Genomic DNA, 25518 nt, shown 5'->3' on the forward strand with positions numbered 1-25518 from the left:
TGGTCCTAGAGTCCTCTAAAGTGATGCATCTCAGATGGATTTTACCTGAGTTCCCTTCTATTTGTCAAAAGGGAGTTAATCCAAACCTTATTCAATATCCTGTGCATTCAAGGAAGGGCTTTAGCGCAGTGGGTGAGCACCTGCCTTGCATCCAGAAAGTCCCAGGTTCAGTCCCTGGTGTCACCAGGTACAGCTGGGAAAGTATCACAGCCTGAAATCCCAGAAAGCCACTGCCAGGTGTGTAAACAATACAGAGATAGATGGACTATTGGTCTGGCTCTGTCTATCCCATTTCCCTTTCAATGTCTCTCTCAGATATTTACATTGTTCAAGTTTCTTCACATATTGATGCGGCCACTTATGGATTATTCACTATAGCGGGGCTGTAGAAAGGTACGTCACATTTAGCCACATTTAGAGGGGAGATGAGCCGTAGGGTAAGTTGCATCTCATGCTGCTCAAGTGATGTCAGAAGAACCCTGAAGATATGCTGCCTTGTTTGGAGAACCATCAAGGCTACTCTGAACTTCCACACCTCTCAGGGAAGGTTGAGCAAAACCATGCTAAGACCTAACTGTTCTTTATTGATTTACATGGGGCTGCTTGTCTTCCCGCAATCCATTATGTAATACAGTGCTGAGACAGCATTGATTGCAAAGCAGGAGGTTATATTTATTACTATGTTCCCAGGATTCAGAGCAACCTGGTGACTTCTAGATGTTTTGGACTACAACTCCCATGAGTCCCTGCTAGCCGTCTGGTTGGCAAATGCTGATTTGGAGCAATACCATCCAGACAAGCTTTGTTAGGGGGAAATGGAAGGTCTAACTTGATGTGAGCCATCACTGGATCTCCCAGTATCTTTTTTTTTTCTTTTTCTTTTTTGGGAAGGTCGATCAAAACACCTAACAGAGTGTCTAAAGTGGGAGACAGCCATTTCTCTGATCAAAATGACATGACGCTAATAACCTTGCTGGAGATGGGAAAGAAAAGATATGAGGATCCTGTTTTTCTTCTCCTGCGGGTGTTTTGATTGGGGGAAATGGTGCAAGGAAAAGGGTTAGACCCCAAAGCATCAGGACTCAAATCTCATCTGCCCACCCCCATGTCCGCTTTTAAACTTTCAAAAAGTTATTGGGAGATCTGAATTTCCATTTGGCCCCAAACTACTTGCCTGTTTATTGAATTTTTGCCCAATCCAGCAAGTAGAGATAAATAATTCTGTGCCAATCACCCTTCCCAAAGACTTGAACAAATGAATGTTGTATTTAGCTGTTGGTGAAAATATGCCAGTATGGGGAATTATTATTATTATTATTATTATTATTATTATTATTATTATTATTTATACCCCGCCCATCTGGCTGGGCCTCCCCAGCCACTCTGGGCAGCTTCCATAAAAACCAAAAATACAGTAAAATCACACGTTAAAAACTTCCCTGAACAGGGCTGCCTTAAGATGTCTTCTGAATGTCAGGTAGTTGTTTATCGCTTTGACATCTGCTGGAAGGGCTTTCCACAGGGTGGGTGCCACTACCAAGAAGGCCCTCTGCCTGGTTCCCTGTAGCTTTGCTTCTCGCAATGAGGGAACCGCCAGAAGGCCCTCGCCGCTGGACCTCAGCGTCCGGGCAGAATGATGGGGGTGGAGATGCTCCTTCAGGTATACTGGACCGAGGCCGTTTAGGGCTTTAAACGTCAGCACCAACACTTTGAATTGTGCTCGGAAACATACTGGGAGCCAATGTAGGTCTTTCAAGACCGGTGTTATATGGTCTCGGCGGCCGCTCCCAGTCACCAGTCTAGCTGCCGCATTCTGGATTAGTTGTAGTTTCCGAGTCACCTTCAAAGGTAGCCCCACGTAGAGTGCATTGCAGTAGTCCAAGCGGGAGATAACTAGAGCATGCACGACTCTGGCAAGACAGTCCGTGGGCAGATAGGGTCTCAGCCTACGTACCAGATGGAGCTGGTAAACAGCTGCCCTGGACACAGATTTGACCTGTGCCTCCATGGACAGCTGTGAGTCCAAAAGAAGAGACACAATCCCATGAGAAGAAACTTCCACAATCGGAGGGGGAGGGGAGCTACCACATAGAAGGCCCTGAAGCCATGTACAACCAAATCTCCATGGGAGGACAAAAAAAAAATCACACATGGAAATGGCTCTTAATGTCTTCTCTTTGGGGTCTTCAACATTGAACAATCCTTTGTCTCTGCTCTCATGATTACAGTTCTTCTCCATGGGAACTGAAAGCATTCAAACTTAATAATACAAGTAGTATCACTGGATTCTATTTTGGACACAAATGTATTGGAGAGATAATTCAAAGTGCTCAGCAGGAGGGGAGCATGATAGATTTCTGCTGTTTCCTGTGATTCAATTCCCCTATAGTAATAGGCATGGCCCACAGGTCACATCTAAGCAGGGAGCCTGGTATTTGAATGGGATACCCACTTCTCTGACTTGATTAAGGCATATGTGCACAAAGTGGGCCTATCTCTAATCTGACTTGATGACGACAGACGTTTTGGATAGACTTGAAAATAGAAGTGGGGCTGAGAGACAGAAATGACTGTAGACTAATAAGGTAGAAAAGCTGAAGTGTAATAGGACCAAACTAGATGGAATGGGCACAGAAGCCAGCTTCTTTTCAGTTGCCCAACCCATTCACATATAAAATAGATGACAGCCAGTCATCCTGGGCTTGGGGCCTGCTGGGGAAATGGTAGCAATTGGGCGAGCAAGGCAAATCAGGACCTTGGTCAGTTCCCAGTGGGCCCTGATGGCTGAGCTTTGGAAGAAGACAGTTGAGGTGACGCTGGGACCCAGATGTAAATGACAGGATACTTTTTGAAATAGCTATCTTCTGCAAACAGAATTTTGTGTGTGAAATATCACATTCATTATATAATTTCTGGAGAATGCTGAAGGAAAAGCCCTTGCTTTTGACACTTGAGGTGTGTATGTGTGTGTGTGTGTGTGTGTGTGTGTGTGTGTGTGTGTGTGTGTGTCCAACTTTATTTCTGTGATTCTAAGTTGGTTTAAAGTGTTTTTTGATATTGTGTTTTAATGTTGCAACCCGCCCTGGGACCTTAAGATGAAGGGCAGGTAATGAATAAATAATCAATAAACAAATAAACAAATAAACAAATGCTAATCACACCAAGTATAATTTATATTTATTTATTTTGTTAGTTACCTAACACAGCAGACTGTCTTTAGGTGCCTTGCAGTTATGTTTGGTCCTCAGCTATCAAGTTAGGACATCTTGTGACAGACAGATACCTTATTTTTAAAGAGCCCTCTTTCTTGCAGCTGATGGGAAAGACCATGATTCTGCAATGCAATCTTCATACAAATATAAATCTAGTAGTTACATATATAAGGAGATATAATGTAATGCAATATAATATAATATAATATAATATAATATAATATAATATAATATAATATAATATAATATAAGTTTGATTTTCTCTGCTATTTCAGAGGAGCAGCACATTTATGTTGCATTTGAGTTAATGGTTCACTGTTTGATTTGTTTTGCTTTCATTTCTTCATTTCTCTTAGAAAATTGGCAACAGGTATGAAGTTTTAATCACCAGATAAGTAGAATGTATAATGTGTAAAGTTGGTCATGTTGTAATGAATGATAATTCCTTTTCTCTCCATTTGAGTGTAGAAATGATGGGTATCCGTGCATTTTTCTCTTCTCGTATTTCCACTTCCATTTGCTAAAGAAAAACCTGTTTCCATAGAGAGTTTAGGTGCACAATCAGACCTCCATTTATTTAACTCCCATTGATTTCAAGGAGAAAGAGCTGAGAGCAGAAATCAATATGACACAAAGCACCCAATTTTGGTTGGATACAAAATACAATCACATTTGGAAAGCCACTGTGCTCTTGCTGTTTTCTCTCTTCCCCATTATGCCTTTGCCTTATCTTAGTCGTAGCATTTTCTTTGCCTACTTGAATTTCTCATGCACATAAGTTGCCCCATGCTCTTGATAGTCTTCTTTGTTCATCCAAAAGCCACTGAAAGAGCTGAGTGAGGCCACCAAAGAGCCCCCAAGCCATGCTGCCTTGCCTCTTGCTGGGGAAGCCAGGATTTTTATAGGGTGCCCCCTGCCATGAAGCAAGGCATGCAGTTCCTTGCACATCCTCTCTGGAAAGCCAGGAAACAATGAGGAGCCTCCTGATAATACAACATTATGCATGAGCTCTCCTTGAAACTCAGCTGGAAACTTCTGCAAACTTTGGAAAGCCAAGATATGAAGTCCCGGGGAGTTCTGGCTCAACAGATGTGGCCTGAAGAGTGGCTCTGGGCAGCAAATACGTTCTTTGTCTAACATTAACAAGTGCCCATCAGGGATCTGAACGCTCACAGGGTCCTGGCAAGCCTTGCCTTGAAGATCCCTTTCATAGTCCATGGACACATAGCAGTACTGTTTTGTAAGCCGGGCCACCATCTTTTTATCCAAGGACCCAAGAAGCTGTGGGTCATTGGAACTCTCCAGCAGCAGGGCATGCATGTGCTTGCAGAGAGCCCTCCCAGCCACGTCTAGTCGGTAGGTGCCTTCCATCCAGGTTTGCCCAGAGTGGATCGGAGTGACATGAGAAACCCCCGCCCCTGCCTCCACGCTCAGTCCAGTGACTCTACCACAGGCGCAGAGAGAGAGGAATCCTGTGTTGGCCACATGTAAAGCTGGGACACCAAAGCTCTCAAAAAACACTTCTGCCATCTTCTCTCTGTTTGTAGTAGGGCAGGAGGGAGAGTCACTCATCAGCATAGGATGGTCCTCAACAGGCACTCTCAATCCACAGTAGAAGAGATGGCTCCACAGATTCTCCATAGCCTCCCAGTCCACTATGATGCCATGCCTAACTGGATGGTCTGGGGATCTTCTGAAGCTGCCTTTGGCATGGACATTACAGGAGATAGATAGATGTTTATCCTGAGTCATCCCTGGATCGGTGGGAGGCAAGTATGTTGTCTTCATGGAAATCCTTGGCCTTTCCTCTCCTGCAAAGCCTGATCGAATGAAGGCACTGCCATTGTCTACCACAATCGCAACTTTCCCCATAGTGTTGCACCTTTCCTCATGCCCTCTTCTGACTTTGCGGAAGTGGAATTATGTTGGCAGAATTGGAGAGAGATAAAAGCTCTTGTCACCCTGCCAAAAAACCAAAGCATAAGTAAAGAAGGAATGAGGCTGTGAATTCCCTTGGTAGTCAACTGCTGAAGTGAAAGTAGGATTCCTGTTGAGCATCAGAGTCAGGATATCTGAACAATCTCACAACACAATTGTTGCTTACAAGAGTAAGCCCCTTTGGGATCCCTTTTGGTTGCAGCACTATAGTCCATAGCAATCAGATAAAACATGGAGCTGCAATACACCAAGGTTTTGTGTTTCTTCATGGACTCAAAATAAATAACAAGTGACGTGACCATCATGACCCCTATGGTGTATTGGTGTTTTTGTTAGTGCCCTGAACCGTTAATACTGCATAGACAAGACTGAACAGATGCTAAGGACTTACATAGTGCTTGTATGTGCACTCAGTAGTAGAAACACAACCTGGTTTGCATGTGACACTAAGCCATGGTTTATAAACCCTGATTTAACTTAAGCACAGTTAAGCCTGATTGTCCATACCTGCACCTCAGCTTAACTTTGGTTTATGTATTAACCAAGGTTTGCAGCTGGTTTATAAACCTTGGTTTATGTTAACCATGGCTTAGCTTAATATGGGATGCATTCCAAAGGACATGGTATTGTGTCGACTTCAGAATTCACAGTTTATTACAGAACCCCAAGTGTGCTTGCATAGGAAAGTGTTGTGGAAATAAAGACATTGTTATAATAAGATACTGAGATAAAGCCTGTTTCCTGTTCATTGAATATTCATCCTGATATGTTTGTGTGGAGGTTAAATGTCACTAGCAACTAGTGGCTATTATCCCATGTTTTCCAGTGCACTTTTCTTTTGTTTTTCCTTTTGGACTTTATGTCTTTTAGAAAGGTGATGGGGGAAATGTGCTAGAATGTATAGGATAAGAAACATTTTTTGTAGATGAACAGCCCTCTGAAAAGGCATAGCAGAGACATGTGTGCAGCTTGTAGCTGCCCAGTGTGCATTTCATGCTTCCCACAGGTCTCACAGCCTGACAGTCCCACTCAGATAGTAGGTACCAGCACTTTTCTTGGTTGCACTTATGGTGCATCTCCACTGGTTTTGCATGGAAAGTGGGTGCCTTCTTGGCAGGGGTGCCAACTTGCCCCACACATTGAGGGGGTGTGGTCATGTGACACTGCCCAGCATGTGCCAGGTAGGGGTGGGACATGCGGAGGACAATCTTTGTGCTTGCTAGTCCCAGCCTATGCCTGGCTCCTGGCCTCTCAGGTGGAGGCTGGGGCGAGCAAAGGCAAAGATTGCCCTCACTTGTCCCAGCCCCCATCTGGCTCCTGGGATCCTGGGCTGCCGGGCAGAGGCTGGGGTGCATGGGGGTGGCAGGGGGTGATGACCCCCTCAATATTGGGGGGTGCAGCCCCCAGCCGCCAAAATATTTGGGTAGCTGGAGCCCCTTGCATCCCATAAACCCAGCTTCCTTGCTTCTTGGGAGTTTTATTTAAAATAGCTGTAACTTGCGCTTTATCCTAAAATCTCATGGCAGGGAACATACATAAAACACCATCCACTTACCAAAATAATGAAGATAAAATAAACTAGAATGTCCTCATGTAGTGCCACAGCGGACAATCAATAATAACCCTTCCTGACATTGACCATTGTTGGTTGGTGGAATCGATTTCATACCTTGTCATATGTCTCCTCCTGTTTACCTCATCTGAGGAGCCTCTGGATATTAGAAAACTTTGGCACGACAATGGGGAGGTCCTGAATGAGATGGCCAAAGAAAGGAAATGCCCAGCTTTGATGGGAATTCTTAGAACCTGCTGTGGTTTCCCTTCCTAACATGGATTTCCTTCTCTTGTGACTTCATTGGGTTCTGTTATGTGCAGTTCCATGGCAATGGAGCAGTGGGTGATCTGTGGCCCTCCAGGCGTTGCTGAGCCCCAGCTCCCATTATGCCCAGGCAACATCGCCCCATTGAAAAGCTTTTGAAGGGAGTGGGCTCTGCACTGGTGTCAAATCCAAGTAGCATTAGCTATGTTCATTCATTTGCATTGTGCCCCTCCTTTTCTTCACAAAGCTCAGAGCAATGATCATGAGGTTTCCAGGTGGTCTCTCATCCAGAGCCAAATCTGCTTAGCTTCATTTCTGAAACATCATCATGACCTCTCAGACCATTAAAATAAACAAAAACTCCAGATGATTAGAAATATGTATAAAGCTAATAAATCCCAGCAGAATGATACCATAAAATGAAAATCAGTTATAAAAAATGGGGAAATAACTGGGCAATTTTACTATTATTGATTTTAAAATCTCCATCAGGAGCTAAAATACACGCTTCCGCAAGGAGGGCATTCCACAGACTGGGCTCGGTAATTGAAACGGGCCCTATTCTATTTACCACCCATCTAACCTCAAAGGGCAAAGGGACCCACAAAAGTGCCTCAAAAGAAGGCAGCATGGAGGATATTTATGTTTTGTGAAGATTACAGGCTTCTTACACATGACATTTTTGCATATGTTGTCATTCAGCAACATACCTGTCACAACAATGTGTTTTGTTTTCTGCACTTATCATTTTGAAATCATTTCCTTTTTAAAAGAGCCACATAGACAATATAAGAACGTAAGAAGAGCCTGCTGGCTCGGACCAATGGCCCATCTAGTTCCGTGTGCTGGTCTCACAGTGGCCAACCAGATGCCTTTGGGATCCCTGCAAGCAGGACATAAATGAAATATCCATCTCTTGCTCCTTTTCCCTGCCAGCTCCAGCAAATGGCATACGGTGGCTTGCCACCTATGGTAGCAAAGGTAATATGTAACCATCATGAACAGCAGCCACTGATAGCCTTATCCACCATGAATTTGTCAAATACCCTTTTAGCTTCTTCATATAGGAAAAACGTGGGATGATTTGCAAGACCATAAGGATTGCCTAGATGGGCAAAGGGTCCACCTAGTCCCCAACAAAGGCCAGCAAGATGCTTTGGGAAGATTTCTGGGTAGCATCCATAAATCGGTGGTACAGCAAGTGATTATCGTGCATAAGGCTCCATCCCTGGCAACTCCAGTTAAAGCCATCAAATAGCAGATGGTGGAAAAGACCTCTTCTGCCTGAAACCCTGGAGAGCCACCATCAGTCAGTAGACGGTACTAGACTAGAATGTCAAATAGTCTGACCTGCTATATGGCAAATTCCATATTTCAAGCTCACAGGCCAGACATAACAGGGGTGCCCTGTTGTTTGTCAACAGCATCCAGAAAATCAAATATATCCTGCCTCTAACCTTGGAAGTTCTGTTTGACCTATCATGGCTCATATCCAGTAGCATAAGAATTCCCAAACTATAAAAGCCCATGGAAATGTGAATTGATGGTATCTGAGCTGAGTATGGATGTGGGTTTGGAGCACCGTGCCCCTGTAGTCCCAAGCTACATACCAATTTTTTTCCAGAATACATCGTTATTTCTCAACGAATGCTGTAATGAGTTGACTGGCCCTTCAGAGGATGAGAGGGAGGCCTCTTCTTAAAGTGCCTGCTAGGACTGGAGCTTAATCTTTGACATCCTCGCAGGTACTCTGTAAGCAGGTATTCTGTGTATATGATTCTCCCTCCAAAACACCCAATAAAGCCACAGGGTGTGTGGAAATGCCTTTCCACTTGCCACTGAATTCTCCTCAATTGTTCTGCTGTTTTCAGGCTTTGGAACCCACAACAGCCTGATTCCCTCATGAGGCACCAACATGAAGGTACCCAAAGGAAGCAAAATGCTCATAGCTTATAGTTAAGGTGAATCGGGGCCTCTCCCTATTACACATCACATTCCGCAATGTTACAACTGTTAGTTCCCAATCAGCAATTGCTGGTGCAACATCTTACAGCTACTTCTCTTCTGGATTCTTTGGATGGTGTCTGCTGGGTTTTCTAGGAGGACCATACCTGTTTCCTGGCTGACAGCCTCAAGGAACCTGTGTAGCTTGCCTCTTACAATGATGGGCTTGATTGCCTGAATGATTCTAGCATGCTCATGCATTAATATTGTACAATGATAACTATCCAACCCGGGAACAGAACCTGTGTCCTTCCAGTTGTTGCTGGACTATAATTCTCATCACCCCTGACCATTGGCCATGCTGGTGACGCTGGCTGGGGCTGATGGTAGTCAGAATACAACATCTGGCAAACCCGAGGCTCCTCATCTCTGCCTTAACCCATTAAGTCTTACTTTAACCTCACATTGCCCTTGTGATCGGCACGATAGCAGGACGTGAGAACAGACCCTTGTTCTCGCCCCACTTTCAAGCACACACTAAAGGTGACCAGCCTTTTCGAGATGCTCAGCTTGGTTTATTGCCTTCCTGTGTCCTGGAGGTTTTTGTTTCCGTACCCTTGACCTGGCAATGTCTGCTGATCACAGTCCAGGTGGTCCTCTCATGCCTACTGGATGTATGGTGTACCAATTCTTGGTTTTATTTTTGGCAACCGTGGAGTCCCCGTCTGCGTTGAGCCCTGTCTTTTCAGCCTCAACCAAGAAAAACATTGTGAGAATCTTCCGCAGCTGGTGGTCTCCATCTCCTCCTCCTCGTCGGGCTGCTGAAGGAAACGGCAATGAGGGGCTGCTGGGACTGTCTCCACGGTAGCCCCTTGGCTCTTGCCGGCCACAAAAATTTACCCTGCTCCCCAGGGGGAGAGTGAAGAGGGGGAGGACTTTGGAGCCATGAGACAATTTTCCAAGAGGAGGAAGCAGCACTACCTTGACCTGTAAGCAAAACAGAATCTTCCTAATAAACTGAAACTTTCCTCCCTCAAGCACAAGAATTCTCCCTGATCCATTTCTGCAGCCTGAGTCAAGCACTTGATTGGACCTCATAGTCTCAGCTATTGCCTCCGGACAGATATTTAAACACTGTTGGATTTTTCTCATGTGATTCTTGCAGTGGCTGCCTTTGAATAGAAGAGTCTCTGGGTGCTGCAGCTGACCCAGAATGCAACAACTAGGTTGTTAGTGGGCACCAGAGGGACTGTGTTTGATCTGTCCTGCGGCATCCTCACTGAGTGCCCTTTTGTTTCCTGGCACAATTTAAAGTGTTGGTGATCAACCTTAAAGCCCTAAATGACCAGTGTACCTATGGGATTGCCACCTATGAGAAACAGATGGGCGGGACATAAATTATCATCACCATCATCTTTCCAACCTGCCCTTCTCTGGTAGTGGAGGCACAGTTGATGACAGCAAGATATTGGGTCTTCTAAGTGACTGCAGCAATATTGCACCTTGTGATATGAATTGTGATTTGCTAGCTAGCTGGTAAAGACATTTTTATTCTGGCACATTTTTGCCTGCTAAGTACTATGAAGGTCGTTTTTACCTGTTAACACTGCCATTGTTTTTTAAACAGATCTTTAATGTTGCTATATATATATATAGTAGTATTGTAATTTTAAAGTTGCCCTGAGTGGGGCATGGGGCCTAGAAGGGTGGGGCAGATCTAGGGTAAGGGTGGGCAAGAGGTAGACTGGGATCTACTGGTAGATCAGTGGACGATTTGCTGTAATGTTGTGTTCAGTAGTACTGAAATCTAATGCACTAGTGCAGGGGTCCCCAACCTGCGGCCCATGGGCCAGAAGTGGCCCATGGAGGCCATTTAACCGGCCCACAAGCCACCCCCGAACGAGCCACCCACTGCGCTAAACTGGTGTGGCACGGGGACTCTCTTCCGCAGTTATGGAAATTGCTTCTGCCCATGCCCAGATGCCAGAAATCACATCTGCACATGTCTGCGGTACCAGAAACCGCTTCTGTGCATGCCCAGATGCCAAAGGTTGCTTCTGCGCAGGCCCAATTTCCGGTGTCTGGGCATGTGCAGAAGTGATTTCTGGCACTGCGGACATGCGCAGACGCGATTTCCGGCATCACGCTGTGCCGGTCTGGCCCATGGAGGATCTCTGCGGGAGTGATCTGGCCCATGCCTGGTAAGCCTTGCTGACCCCTGCACTAGTGGAACTGAGGAAGCTTAGTCTCAGCTTTTTATAGTGTTCCCTGTTAAGGTTGATTGCGTTCAAAATTTGGGAAAGAAGAGAGACTTGCAGTGAAATAGGGAATGTGGTGCTCCATGAAGAAATAGTTGCCGGAACAGCAAGCACAAAGCAGCAAAAGTGTATAACTGCAAAACTAAACTGCAAAACTAAATAAATAAATGAATAAAACTAAATAAATTGTGTCATTACAGGAAACCCTGTGTGTGTGTGTAGTGCAGAAGAATCTCTAGGTCACACTAGCGGGAAATCCCTGTAATCTCTATAACCCAGAGTTAGCTAACCTTCATTAGGAGCAAAGATATGTTACCGTTCAAATCAGGCCATTGGCCTGATCTAGCAGGCTCTTCTTAATGTTAGCCACCTCCACATCTTGTTTAAATACACCATTTAATGAAATGCTGTGTGAAGCAGGATTTCCTTTTGTCTGTTGCAAATCTCTCATCCTTCAACTTCATTGGTTGACCATTCCTTTGGATGGTCAATAGATGTCTCTTCTCGGGAGCTGACTGAGAAGAATTAGGTCCTTTCCACACTTACCAATTATCATAGCACTGTTGCTATTTGATCTGGCTTTCTTAAAGAGTTAATTTGTAGCTTGATTGCCTGCACTTTTGCTCACACGTCACAGTTATTAGAGAGTGACTTTGAGGGTTTGCTTTCCAAACTAAGGGTGAGTTGCGCCCTCATGGGAAAAGTGCCACTGCTGTAGTTCTATCCCTCAAGTACCCTTGTGTCCCTCAGCAAATGTCAGAGTTATGAGCATGTGCACTGAGATAGCCGTTTCACAGCTTTTATCATTTTTATTTTAATGCCTGTTGTGCTGGAATATTGTGTGAGGATAGGAGATTAGAAGAGGATCTGCATGTCTGCTTGAACTATGGTGAACCTTGTCAATGTGATGGAATTTTGCCTGCAGCTAATAGTTGAAGGTATAGGCAGTGCATTGACTCAGTCCCATTGATTCCTTTTGCTATATACAGGGTGAGTCCTTTAAAAGAGGCCCCGTGGATACAGAGTACACATGTTCTATGGGGCCTCTTTTAAAAGACTCACCCTGCATATATCCCTCCTCTGAACAGAGCTTGCGTGCTGACAGCTCGCAGTGATCAGAGGGAAGGAAAACAGGCGTCTCTCAACCCTTCCACACAAAAACTGAGACAATGCTTACACAATGCCACACAAATGCAAATATTGATGATCCATTCCAGATCTTTCACAAAAGTCAAAAATTTTTGTGGTACACAGGGGTGGGGGTAGTACATCATTTCAAAATACTAGCTGAGTAATAACGAAGTTGCTCAGCAATATGCCAGAAAAGAAACCCTGATGGAAAGAACAGTTATGCCACCATAAATGATAAGTGCAAAAAAGCACTCTCCTGATATCTGGAAATCTCTCCAATATTTTTGAAGATTACCATCACCACTTATAGAATGTGACACCACCAACCTACATGGAGGGGTATGTGTGAAGGATCCACAGTTATACATTTGAGACCAGAAACAAGGCTGCAGTGAAGTCTGAAAAGCCTGAAAAGGTTTTTGAAATGTCTTTCTTTGGTCTGAATGGACAGCAAAGTAGGCCCCGGGTGGCTTTTTCGGGGGGAGAGCCTTCCACAGTTGGGATGGCAGTGCTGAGAATACTCACTCCCGGGTCTCTTTTCAGATGGTGGTGACACTGGGGTCCCTGGGTCTAGTTCACGGGTAGCCAAGATGATGCTCTCCAAGTGTTGGTGAGCAATTACTCCCATCGGTCCCAGGTAACATGGTCAAGGATGATGGGAATTGTAGTCCCGTAATATCTGGAGGGCAACACATTCGCTACCGCTAGTCTTGTCAGCATTATGGCATAATCTCTGCATGTAGAAACAGCTTGGCAGGAGAGAAATCTTGTGTAGGGGGAGGACGTATATTATACACAGTTGTACAAGACTGCAGAAAGAGGGTGTAGGGGGCACCCTCAGCTTCTGGTGTTTTTGGGGGGTGAGGATATGGGGGAGCAACTAATCAACTGGTACTTACAGTGGACTTGTCTTTTTTCAAGCAAATTAAAATTCCCCTTTTGTCCTTGTCCTGGTCTGCAGACTTATCAGACTTATTTTTCTTTATTTTTCTGTGGGAGATGTTATTCCCCATCATGCCACCAGGGTAGCGGCTCTCCTCCTGGGGAAGCAGCTATGATAATGTTGCTACCAGCCCCTCCTGTGGTTGGGACTTTAACATCAGGTGCTATTGTGATGTCATCCAAGTTCATAGGGCAATCTTACAATGGCTGAGAGATACACAGCTAAGCCCTTGCAGTCACCAGTGGCTGAGATCTTTCTTCTTCTTTTGCCCTTTGTTCTCTGTCACTGAGCCACAACAACCAGGAAGCAGGAATATATTTGAATTAAGCAGAACACATGGAGTTCTCCAGATGTTATTGAACTGCAACCCTATCAACCTCCATCAAGCATGGCCAGTGATAAGAGGTGATAGGAATTGTAGTCCAGTGTTTGGAGGGCACGGCATTGACTTCCTCTGGTTTAGAAGGTCTGTGTTAGGCCCTGCATCATTTCACATTGTGCTGGTTTTGACCCTGAAAGCCTTACACAACTTGAGCTCACCATACCTAAACAACTTCCTGTCTCCACCTGAACCTCTCTGGACCCTGAGATAATCATCTGCAGTCCTTTTCTGTGTGTCCCCTTTGAGAGAGAATTGGAGGGTGGCAAGAAGAGAATGGGAATTCTCTGTAGCATTCACCCCATTTATGGAAAGCTCTCTCCTAAGGAGGTCTGCGTGGCACCAACCTTGTCATTGTTTCAGTGACAGGCAATGGCATTTTTGTTTTCTCGGACATTTGGGAGGCACTAATGATAACAGTATTGTGCTGTTGAATCTGTTTTTTGTTCTTTATTTAGGTTTTTGCTGTATTTTTTTTTACTGGTTGTAAATCACTTTAGTGGGAAGTGATTTATAAATTGAATAAACCCAATCTGATGTGACCAGATCTGACCTACAGTTTTCTTGCTTTTCATCTTCTTTGTTGCTTTTTCTCCATTTATGAGGGAAAGGGTCTTCCAGATGTGGTTGGCACCAAAATGCCAGCCTGCATTTCTCACCCATTTAATCTGGATGTACCCTTTCCAGCAAAAATCGATGTTAAAAAAAAATTGTTAACAATCATCCAACATCTAAATGATCTCCTTGCAATATTAAGCACCTGTCTAGAAACATGCAAAGAGACAGATTCTCCACCCCACTGCATGATTGTTTCTCCAAGATAATTTTGCAAAGCAGAGATAGCTGGAAAGTAGATTCATCATGTCTCCATGAAATGGAATTTTGAAAGAAGAAGGAATGCAGAAGAAAGGGGAAATTAGCATATTTATGAAGCAAAAAGGAACAAGAGGGGGAAGCTCCTGTGGCCAGAGGATGTGCACTGGAGTTTGCCTTTTGCTAATCTGCGGTGTGCTGGCTCATAATGAATCAAAAATCCCTCTTCCTCCCTTTCAATGGAAATGGAAGTGCATTGTTCAGAGCAACCAGGCAGATGCTTTCAGCTGATGGGGTATCTCACAGAAATTGCACTGGGGTGATACTTACCTTGGTAAAATGCCCCCCCTTTCCCCCCCTATCAGCTTATTGTGTGCAGTTCTGGCATCTTTCCTGTTCTTTAATTTATGAGCCCCATTTTGGTATCTAATTATTCACTGCCTCCTTACGTTACTCAGTAATTTATCTCCTACACAGAAATGGTTCTGTCTGCGTCGGACTTCATGATGGCTCCTGTAATAAAACTTCCCGCCACCAGCGAACAGCTGAACTGGGGATGGCTGACACAAACAGGACAATGTTTTAGAATTGGTTTCAGACAACAGTCTTGCTTTTGGTCAACCAATCGATTATAGAATTTTGTAGCACCTCAGTTAGGCATATAGTATTTTAGGAAATCTTCGCTACATTGTTTGCTTCAAGAGGTTTGCTGACCTGTGCACACCTCTTAAAGCTGGGCTTTGACACTTGAGATGCATAGTTTAGGACTCAGCCTATTCTAGTGATTGTGAGGTAAAGGGCCCCCTGACCATTAGGTCCAGTCGTGGCCGACTCTGGGGTTGTGGCACTCATCTCACTTTATTAGCCGAGGGAGCCGGTGTACAGCTTCTGACCAGCATGACTAAGCCGCTTCTGGCGAACTAGAGCAGTGCACAGAAATGCCGTTTACATTCCCACCGGAGTGGTACCTATTTATCTACTTGCACTTTGACATGCTTTCGAACTGCTACGTTGGCAGGAGCAGGGACCGAGCAACGGGAGCTCACCCCATCGCAGGGATTTGAACCACCGACGTTCTTATCAGCAAGTCCTAGGCTCTGTGATTTAACCCACAGCGCCACCCACATCCCTCTAGTGATTGTATTTTGTTTTAAATTGTTCTGACCCACCCTAGGACCTAAGGGGAAAGGGTGGGCCATAAATTACTATTTTTATTAGTAGTAGAATCATAGAACTGTACAGTTGGAAGGGACCCCAACCCCCTGCAATGCAGAAATCTTTTTGCCGAATGTGGGGCTTGAACCCAAGACCCTGAGATTAAGAGTCTCATGCTCTACCAACTGAGTAGCGTTACATTTAATTTATTGAGGCCTTTAACCCAGAGATCACAAACCTGTGGCCCTCAAAATGAGGCTGAATTACAACTTCCATCAGACCCAGCCAGCCTGGCCAATGGCCAGGGATGGTGGAATGTCTTTCAGCAACATTTACAGTGGTACCTCGGGTTACATACGCTTCAGGTTACATATGCTTCAGGTTACAGACTCCGCTAACCCAGAAATATTACCTCAGGTTAAGAACTTTGCTTCAGGATGAGAACAGAAATCGTGCTCCTGCAGCAGGAGGCCCCATTAGCTAAAGTGGTGCTTCAGGTTAAGAACAGTTTCAGGTTAAGTACGGACCTCCGGAACGAATTAAGTACTTAACCTGAGGTACCACTGTACAGGCTTCCATTGCATTAGGCCTTCCATCAGCCACAACAACTCTTATTCCCATTTTTACCACTGGAGGGCATTCTGCAACTCATTCCACTCCAGCTGTTCATTAGAACAACATGTAACTAAGAACTTGAACTTGAGTTTGCTTATTTCCTCCTCCCTTCCAATCCATTTTCCTTTGGTGTCATGCATTTTTACATTGTAACCTCAGGGACAGGGGCTGTCTGGGTTTTTTTTTTTTTTAGTGATTTGTAAGCTATCCAAGGAATCCTTTTAGGTTGGAGAGCCGGGTAAAAAAAAAAAATCCCTAACAAAAATAAATAAATAGCTGGCACCACGACTGAGCAACAGACAAAGAAACAGGTTGAACCAAATATGTGTGGTTCAGGAAAAAAACAAAAAACTAATATATGTGTTTCAGAGGTCTAGTTTTGTCTGTGCAAGGAAATGGCATCATCGGGATATGTCAGGAAAGTCCAGTACTGAGAGCTGGTGTAGTATTGTGGGCAAGGAGGCTCATTGAGAAGCCAGGAACTTCCTGCTTCAAATCTTGCCTCTGCCATGAACTCATTGGGTGGGATCCTTGGGCAAGCCTCTCTCATATTCACACACACACACCCAACACACATCCTGCCACAATATGGGAATACTCAATGCTGTTTTTCTAGATAAAGAGGTGTTGGAACCTCCCTCGTTCTCTTAGAATGGCAATGGTGCCTGAGAGGTACCAGAACTGAGTTCTGGTGAGTTCCGGCTGAAAAAAGCTACTTTTACAGGTAGTCATGAAAGCTTTTGACTATTCTGAAAGGCTGCCGCCGCTGTTATCGCTAGTCTTCCTCTCCATCGGCTTTGTTGGACTGGCTGTAAAAAGCATGCAGCCCAGTCATTCTTCAGCTTCCATTTTGGGCTGGCAAATACAGCGCAAACTTCCACAAAGGGCTTGACTGCAATACAAGCAAGGAAGTGAGCTCAAGACTTGGCCAAGACTGCACTATGGCAGGAGTGGAACTTCAGCCCAGCTCTCATGGATTAAAGACTTCTTCTTTAGCCACTGAGTCATTGCACTTGTCATCTGAGTGACCTTTCACAGAGGACAGATCCCCTTAACATCCATCTAAACCGCCATAGGAATTAATCAACTAATTGCACTAATAATGTAATGCATTTGGGTCTTCTGGAGATGGATTGACTCTCTTGTTCAAAATCCACCCTGCGATTTATGGATACTTGCCACCACCAACATCTTACACAATGTACTTCCTTTTAGAGTTTCAGAGTCAGGTGGCAAATTTCAATAAGCTAAGAAATGCAAAATAAATGTGGTGCTATATCTGTTCAGCAAGAATCGAAGGCTCATATTATATCCCCCACCATCCTAATAAAATGAGATATAACCAACTTTAATCTCTCTCTTTTTTTGAGAAGTTAAAAGCCAGCAGCAGTTCCGTTTAGCTGGTTGCAGCCTCTGGGAGCTTGTGACTGGGACTTGAAAAGAGGATAAAATAAGAGAACAAGAAGAACATATGTTTAAAGAAGACTGTAAAATGTATATATGGGGAGAAACTGTGTACACTCGAAAACGTTGGCAGCATTAAGTTAAATTCAACAGTGTAAATAAGTCTTGATGGATGTAATAATGGAATACTGAATGGTTTAGTTTACATAAAATATGCAGAGATTTATGATATGCAAAATGAACCATGGAAGGAGAAGAAAGGAAGTAATTGATATTTTAAGGATGTTTAAATGAATATTCTAAATTGTAGAATTTAGGACCAAGAGACATGGATAGCGAGGGAGCTGCTGCAGTGCAGTTTGTCTCCTTCACTGGAGGTTCTTAAATAAACGTTGGATGGCCATCTGTCATGGATGCTGTAGTTGAGATTCCTGCACTGTAGGGGGTTGGACTAGATGACCCTTGGGGTCCCTTCCAACTCTATGATTCTATGAAACAGCACTATGTTTATTTTGCCATTGCTTCTCTGCTTTAAGCAGGACTTGCACTGTCCAATTTATACCTGTTCGGCACAACCTATGTTCCAATAATCAAAGGATCCTACAGCTGCTGTTACATCTAAGTACACCTACAACTGGATTAAAAGTATAGTCTCTTGACAGAAACTTTTCTGCCGCATGACTGAATCCACAATTATATAATCAGGTCAGGCCTAATAGATTTGTGCTCACAATAGCAATTCATCTGGATGGATGAAGTAGCCATTTTATGTGGATCATCTTTATTGTACAAAAAATGAGGGAAACAGAAGCTTCACAATATTGCATTATTACCTGTGCTCTGGTAGCGTGGCTAATAAGATATATATATATCCCTTTGTTCCATTGTGTGTGAAAACAGAGGCTCTTCATTCGCAGTGTAGCTTGGTGGATAAAGCACTTCTTATTTATTCATTTTCATTATCGTCGAACAAAGCCCACTGGTGTGTGTGTGTGTATGTGTGTGTGTGTGTGTAATCTTAAACTTAGTTGCAGCAGGGAAGGTAACACTTCAAAAGAAAGTAACAAACAAATGCGCCTGCTAATATTTCAAAGACCTATTGATTATATGCTCCTGGTTTAATTTTATGTGAGAGTGCTTTGAGCATTTTTTTATTTGTAATTATAGTCCCTCCCCCCAAAAAAAACCACAATAACAGTGCAGAGCTTCTGTTTGTGTGGCCCCCTTTCCTCATGTATGGAAAGTAATACTTATCTCAATGCATTTCTTTCTCTTTGTTACTGAGGATATTGAAAATTCCCCTTTATATTTATGCATTTGGAATTCCTTGAATAAAAGATGTTAGAGTGCAGCAGTGGCACGATACTGACTGGGTCTTCCCCTCAAGGCTCTGAACTTGCATCAGAGCTCAGGTTCCTTCTGCCGGGTGGTTTCCTTGGTGAACGCAGCTGGATGGTGGAAAGAAGAGTTTCCACGGGGCATTGAACAGAGCAAGGGCAATGGTAGCAATTCTGGGGAAAGATTGTTCAGAAGTATTTTGCTGTGTCCCCCAACCCCCTGCCCTCACTTCTCCAGGTATATGAGAGCTCCTCCAAAATGGAACAGTTTGTGACCCGCTTCTTACTTCGCGAGACGATGAACCAGCTGCAGTCCCTGCAGGTCTCACTGGAATGTGCTGCAGACACCATTGAAGAACAGGCTGGCCGAGAAAGGTACAAGAAAGCGCTGGGGGAGTGAGAAAGAGATGTAAAGTCACCAGTGGTGTAGCGTGGGGGTGCAGGGGGGGCCGGCCGCACCGGGCGCAACATCTGGGGGGGCCGCGCTCGCACTCGCAGCTCTCTGCCCCTACTAAAATCCACGGGTTAGGGGGCGCAAATTACTTGCCTTGCCCCGGGTGCTGATACTCCACACTACGCCACTGAAAGGCGCCACCAAAATCTGAGGAGAAGGTTCTCTGGGCATGCCACTTCATGTGATAATGGTCTCAGAGCACTTCCTTCCTTCCTTCCTTCCTTCCTTCCTTCCTTCCTTCCTTCCTTCCTTCCTTCCTTCCTTCCTTCCTTCCTTCCTTCCTTCCTTTTCTCCTCGTCTCAAACCATGTTCACATGTGGAACTTTATTTTGCTACTGATATTTCATCTGCCCACAAAGTCAATAGGGGCAGTGGCAGGACTGGAGTGGGATGTGCAGTCTACATCCAGCATCCCATTCTGGCCCAGGGTTTCTCCCAGTCCCCACCATTTCTGGGAGCAGTTCCTGCATCTCCTGCCTGGTTGAATGCTGCAGTGCTGTTCTGGAAGTCAGAGGAGCTGTCACATAGACATTCAGTTGCAGAGACAGGAATAATACGTAATTGCCACCAGGGAGAAGCAACCCACAGGAACTGAGAGGAACCAATATTTCATTCTTATGAGATCTGATCTCCCAAAGCAGATACCACTTTTCGTATCCTTGAAGTTTTCAGAATTACTAGTAAATAATAGAAAAAGCCCCCACAGATTTTAGACCAAGAGTGTGCTAAGGGTATGTCTCCTTTGTGCTCCTGCCATGAAGAATGAGGGGCCTTGTTTGCAGAAATTCACACAGAAGTGACTCTTAGCCATGCATTGCTGGCTATGATTCTCTTAAGAACTCATATAACCCCTGTTTTAAAACGGCTGCTTTGGGTGGCAGGTTATTTTCAGGCCCAGTTTAAGGTTTAAACCCCTAAATTATTTAGTCCCCTAATATCTGAAAGACTACCTCTTTCCCTACAGTCCTTCTTGGGTGTTAAGAACAACAAAGGAGGCCCTATTGGTTCCACCTCCTTCAGAGGTTTTTTTTTTGGGGGGGGTGTCCTGGGAGATGACATTCTCTATGGCAGCTTTGTGTGTCTGCCACCTTCATCACACAGTTTTTGGTGAATGCTGAAGATACATCTCTTTACCCTATCTATAATTTAACTGTTTTTAATATTGAATTTTAAATTGTTGCAACCTGAACTGGGACCTGATGGCAAAGGGCAGGTGATACATTGAAAAAAATAATAAGATTGTCATCATCATCATCATCATCATCATATTTTGTGCTTTTCAGGAAGGATGTTACCAAATCAGAAGCTTTTGTTGGTCCACGCACTGCTAAAAGATGTGGCCGTAGAGCTCAGAAGAACATCTGTTTGTCTCCAACAGATCCTTATTCAGGGATGCTCACCACAGGTACTGGCAGGCTCCCCATCCCTCTTGTCAGACTTCACATTGAGGCTGGCTGCTTCACTGCCAGAAGCAGAGGGGTGGCTTCTGGAAAAATAGGGTATAAAAATGTCTGAATGCAGTAACAAAGTCTTGTACAAATTCCCTGGCCACCATCAACAATGGCCTGGTGCACACAGCCGTAGGTTTCTCATCACTTGAGCACTATTGACATTATTATTATTATTATTATTATTATTATTATTATTATTATTACCCACCTATCTAGCCACTCTGGGCTGCTTACAGCACATATAAAAACATAGTAAAACGTGTTTACATGTTTACTCCCACATAGAGTGCTCACATCTAGCAGCAGAGCAGGACCATGCTTCTAGTTGCACCCCTCCCCACCCCACCGTTGCATCATCTTCCTATCACCAGACCTTCAGCATCGTGAGCACAGAGGTCTCACGCATGTAATAGAGGCCCCTGATGCAAATGAAACATGCATTAGGACTCCACGCATCGAGAACAGGACTTGAAGCACAGCCCCATTCCTGTTGCTACATGTTAGTGTCTTCCATGTGAACGAACACATGAACAGGGCCTTGATTACTCAATGATCTGGCGACTTGGTGTGCACTGTGTTTTGAAAAAAGCATGGTCATGAAAGGTTATATGGAAATTCTAGGTACAGAGTTGGATACACGGGGGCTTATTCATGCAAGTCGCCATTTGATGCTGATGTCAGCATGCGAGGGACGCAAATTATTTATTTACCTATTTTAATAATTTATACAGCACTTAATACTGCCGTTTCTAAGTGGTGTACACGAGGGATACAAGAGGTACACCAAAAGGTAGGCACACTTAATGCCTTCATAAGAAGAAACACTGGGCCTTTCTTTCTAATGAATTGCTGCAAATCAGGGCCTAAGTAGACCTTAGACTGTACTACAGCACTAAGATCAGAAATAAGCCTCTGCTGCTGCCTTTAACTATCCTTTTACAGGCAGAGGCGAATCTCCGATCTTAGTGCTAATCTCCACAGCACTAGGACTGGAGACAAGCCCCCTGCTTGCTCTTTGATAATAAAAAGCAGCAAGGATAATGGCTTATCTCTAACCTTAGCACTGTGCAGTCAGGTGACTGACAGGTAGGTGGCCACACCCACTTATCAAAATAGCCCACGAGGCCAGGCTACTTCTAGGTCAGGTCTTCCAGCCTGGTCCTTTTTCCCACCCCACCCTACAAGGAACTGTCTCCAGCCCACATCTCCCAAGTAATGTCAAGTAAAAGAAACACCTGATGTGATATCATCACTTTCTGCATTCTCCACCCTTTCAAGGGTCGGGGAATGCTGGGTGTGACAATGTCACACCATGCAAGTGGCAACCACTCAGTCCATGTAACATCTACTTAGGCCCTGAGGCATCGTTTCAACAACAAGCCTGGAAGTAGCTTGAAAGCCCATTTCTGATCTGTGAGCCAACACAGGCCAGGGCTCTTCCATGTTACATTTTTCACCACAACACCAGCAGTGTAAGAAAGTACATTCACAAATGAAAACCTGTCAGAAGTGGTCGTGGCTATTTTCCAGGCAGAGGTACTGTCTGTGTTGCAGCACAGAGCACATTATTCTTTAAACATTTGCAACCACAAGGAAATCATTATGGGGAGGGCAGAGAGAGAGAGAGAGAGAGAGAGAGAGAGAGAGAGAGAGAGAGAGAGAGAGAGAGAGAGAAAGAAAGAATGGAGTATTGCCTTCCTTTGTGGGCTGGAGTGGGCAATGCTACAGGGTCAAGGAGGAATAACAAGCAAATAGACCAGCCTTATTTGTGCTAAAATGAAGGAGTGAAGGTTTGCCATGCCATCTATCTGCCGACACTACAGAAGTACTCCCTATCCGCTGAACTACAGGCAGAAGGAGATTTTGCATGATTTCAGCTCCTCCTTCTCCCTTTTTCCCATTGCATCCAGGTGTTTGTGTGGAAACTGACAGCCAGTGGACAGCTGAGATCGACCAACTACAGCAGCTTATTGACAAACTGGAATGTAAGGTGGGCCAACAGATGGAACTGGTAGTAATAATACATGATGGAGATTCTGTGTAGAACAGAGATGCATTTTCCCAAGATCCTGGCTGCTTCTCAGGGCATTTGGATCTGGTCCAAAATACAACTTAGTTCGCTTTAATATCATCTCCTGTTGGGGCAGTTCATGTTCTCCCTAGACATATCTGACTGAAGTATCCATCCTTTGACCAGGGAATCTTTGAGCATAAAGCCCTATAATCAGGCATCACTTTCCCAGCCTCTCAAAGTCAACTTGTCTACTGACAAGGGTTTGGAAGATTTGATTTATTTTTATCCATTAGGCCCCACCTTTGTACCTTTTCTTAGTAGATTATGCTTTAAACCCATCTTTAAGCCAGTTTTAAACTGTCAGTTTTAAACTGTCACAATTACCAGTCAAGGGACCCTAAGATATGTAATTATAGTAAGGAGGGTGGGGGAGAGTACAGAAGCCAAGTGTCAATAGAAATATTGCAACCTTTCTTTTAAGGTTTATTGCATTAACCAAAGCAACCGATACTAGCCAACCAAGTCTGAAAGGCTTATATATGGTGGGCCCCATTTTGTGACTCTGATGTGTTTCAAATATATGTACATGCATTGCCTGCCTAATACATTATGAGTTGGAGATCCAGACATTGCTCCTGCTGGTAGAAGAGGGTAAGTGACTCCTGGCCACCCCCCTGTAACCCACAGCACCACCTCCCACACTGTTTCAGAGGCTTGGGTAAACCCTGGAGGACTGAGTGATTTGGCAAATGTTGCCTCCCTCCACCTCCCAGCAAAATCCTTCTGTTGAACCACAAAGGCTGAAAGGAGCCTTTCTGTCTGTGGAAGGTGTATTCTGGATCCAACCCAGAGCCTGTTCAATGTATAGCATCATATGTATTTCAAAACAAAGTGGCAGTAAAATCCTAAATAAAGTTCTGTCCTTAAACAAAATGGTTTTCTTGTGCCCTTTCTGGGATATTCCCAGGGCAAAGACAAAGGAATAAAAGTGTTTATAGAATTGCTTATGGTGTCAGGAGTCCCTTGTCTCCAGTCATGTATAAAGAATGCTTTATACTTCAGAGGGAGGTGACGCATTCTCACAGCTTATATTAAGGTCCATATTCTTTCTGCTGAAATTGAACCTAGCCAAAACCCTAGAATGAAACAGAGAACAAAGGAGCATCTCTAGAGGGTGTTTACTGTGAAATATTCCAGTACAGTAGCTGTGTTAGCCTGTTGCAAAAAGAAAAAGAGGGGGGAAGGGGAAAGAAGGCCTTGTGGTATCTTAAAGACTAACAAATTCATGATGGCATAAGCTCAGTGAAGTCAACTGTTGTCCACAAAAGCTTATGCCACACAATACATAAATGCATATATTAACATGTCAGAAAATTTTGTTCTTTCCACTTTCCAATCTTTCTGGGGAAGGACCATATCTTAGTAGCAGAACATCTGCTTTGCATGCAGAAGGTGCCAGGTGCAATCCCCAGCATCTACAGGTATGGCTGGGAATGTCTCCTGCCTGAAATCCCAGACAGCTGCTGCCAGTCAGTGTATACTCAGTGCATACTGAGTGAGATGGGCCAGTGATCTGATTCAGTATAAGGCAGGCTTCCTAGGCTCCTATGACATAGGTTCCTATATACCATTTGACTCACTTCCTCAGGTTTTTTACTGTTCCGCCTATGAAAGAAGATGGGACTTCTGCTGATGAGATAATGAAATATCCTCCTCATTACCTTGGAGCTGATTCATATATGCACGCTCGTCATTTGCAGCTGAAAGTGTGAACTGCCTCTGTTGAAAATCATTGTGTCCGGAGATAGGAAAGTTCTGCCTATGGTGTGTGGTCTCTTAAGAGTGTTCCATACGTATGAAATACCATCTGATGTTACCCTGATTCCTACACATTACACTCACCCGTAACACATTCTGTGAGACATCAAATAACCAACTGCTAAAACTCCCACTGGTTTATGTCTGGATACCAATAAAAATGGCTGGTTTTGATTCTGGGAAGAGCTCAAAAGCACAAAGGCTAGACCCTAAAGGGAGTGGGGTACCAATTCTTCTCATATATATTGCATCAGGCCAAATTACCAGGTTTTTTGCTCTGACATACTTCTATGCAGTGCTTTTTTCTAAAAAAAATAATAATGTTTAGGGGTACTCTCATTTTGACTCAAGAAAATAACCATTTTATAGTCAAATAGGAAAAAAATGAATACAGTAATTGGACAAAAGTACAAAGATTCACAAAATGTTTAGGAGTATGCGTATCCCTGAGTACCCCCAGAAAGAAAGAAAGAAAGCAGCCAAGCCGTGGTTTGTAGCAACTGTGAATGCTGACAAAAAAGGCAGTCATTAAGTCAATTATACATTTCACACTTCCACATTCATTGTTCTCCTTTTGCAATAATTGTGCATTTCTGTCTACTCAGAGTCCAAGGCTGGAACCTCTGAAAGATGATGTGGTCTGCAAAGGAAGAGATTCTTCTGTAAGTTTAATTGTGACCGCTCCGTTTATTTGATAATAAAAATGAGCAAATCCCTCAGCCAATGTGCTTGGGATACTATTAATATACTGGTGGAAACAAAGAAGATGATTTAATGACCAGATGGAGTAAAGGACAGGGCTCCTATGCCTTTGAGAGCCGTATAGAGGAAGG

At 44.1% G+C, this 25518-nt stretch overlaps 2 protein-coding genes and 1 long non-coding RNA gene across 3 annotated transcripts in view; 1 reads left to right on the plus strand and 2 right to left on the minus strand.

The window, feature by feature from the left end:
• Positions 1 to 25518, plus strand: part of NECAB3 (N-terminal EF-hand calcium binding protein 3) — a 79736-nt gene that overhangs the window by 48540 nt on the left and 5678 nt on the right. Inside the window, exons 6-9 of the mRNA XM_081917198.1 lie at positions 19187 to 19323; positions 20686 to 20807; positions 22764 to 22843; positions 25291 to 25347. Of these exons, the coding sequence (XP_081773324.1) occupies positions 19187 to 19323; positions 20686 to 20807; positions 22764 to 22843; positions 25291 to 25347 (396 nt within the window). The remainder of the gene's footprint in view (positions 1 to 19186; positions 19324 to 20685; positions 20808 to 22763; positions 22844 to 25290; positions 25348 to 25518) is intronic.
• ACTL10 (actin like 10) lies at positions 3715 to 6984 on the minus strand. The gene is made up of 2 exons (XM_081917172.1): positions 6820 to 6984; positions 3715 to 5174 (listed from the first exon to the last, which is right to left on the minus strand). Exon 2 carries the CDS (start codon positions 5082 to 5084, stop codon positions 3966 to 3968), a length of 1119 nt encoding a protein of 372 aa, XP_081773298.1. The 5' UTR covers positions 5085 to 5174; positions 6820 to 6984; the 3' UTR covers positions 3715 to 3965.
• LOC309373183 lies at positions 9467 to 13649 on the minus strand. Its single transcript, XR_014169800.1, has 2 exons — positions 13202 to 13649; positions 9467 to 9900 (listed from the first exon to the last, which is right to left on the minus strand). It is a non-coding gene; the product is annotated as an uncharacterized lncRNA (long non-coding RNA).

This window comes from Podarcis melisellensis, assembly GCF_964234715.1.
Source record: "Podarcis melisellensis genome assembly, chromosome: 6".
Lineage (NCBI taxonomy): Eukaryota > Metazoa > Chordata > Lepidosauria > Squamata > Lacertidae > Podarcis > Podarcis melisellensis.

Bases quoted from the DNA above. Each gene is read 5' to 3' on its own strand.
- ACTL10 (XM_081917172.1), bottom strand. From the start codon at position 5,084: ATGGGGAAAGTTGCGATTGTGGTAGACAATGGCAGTGCCTTCATTCGA.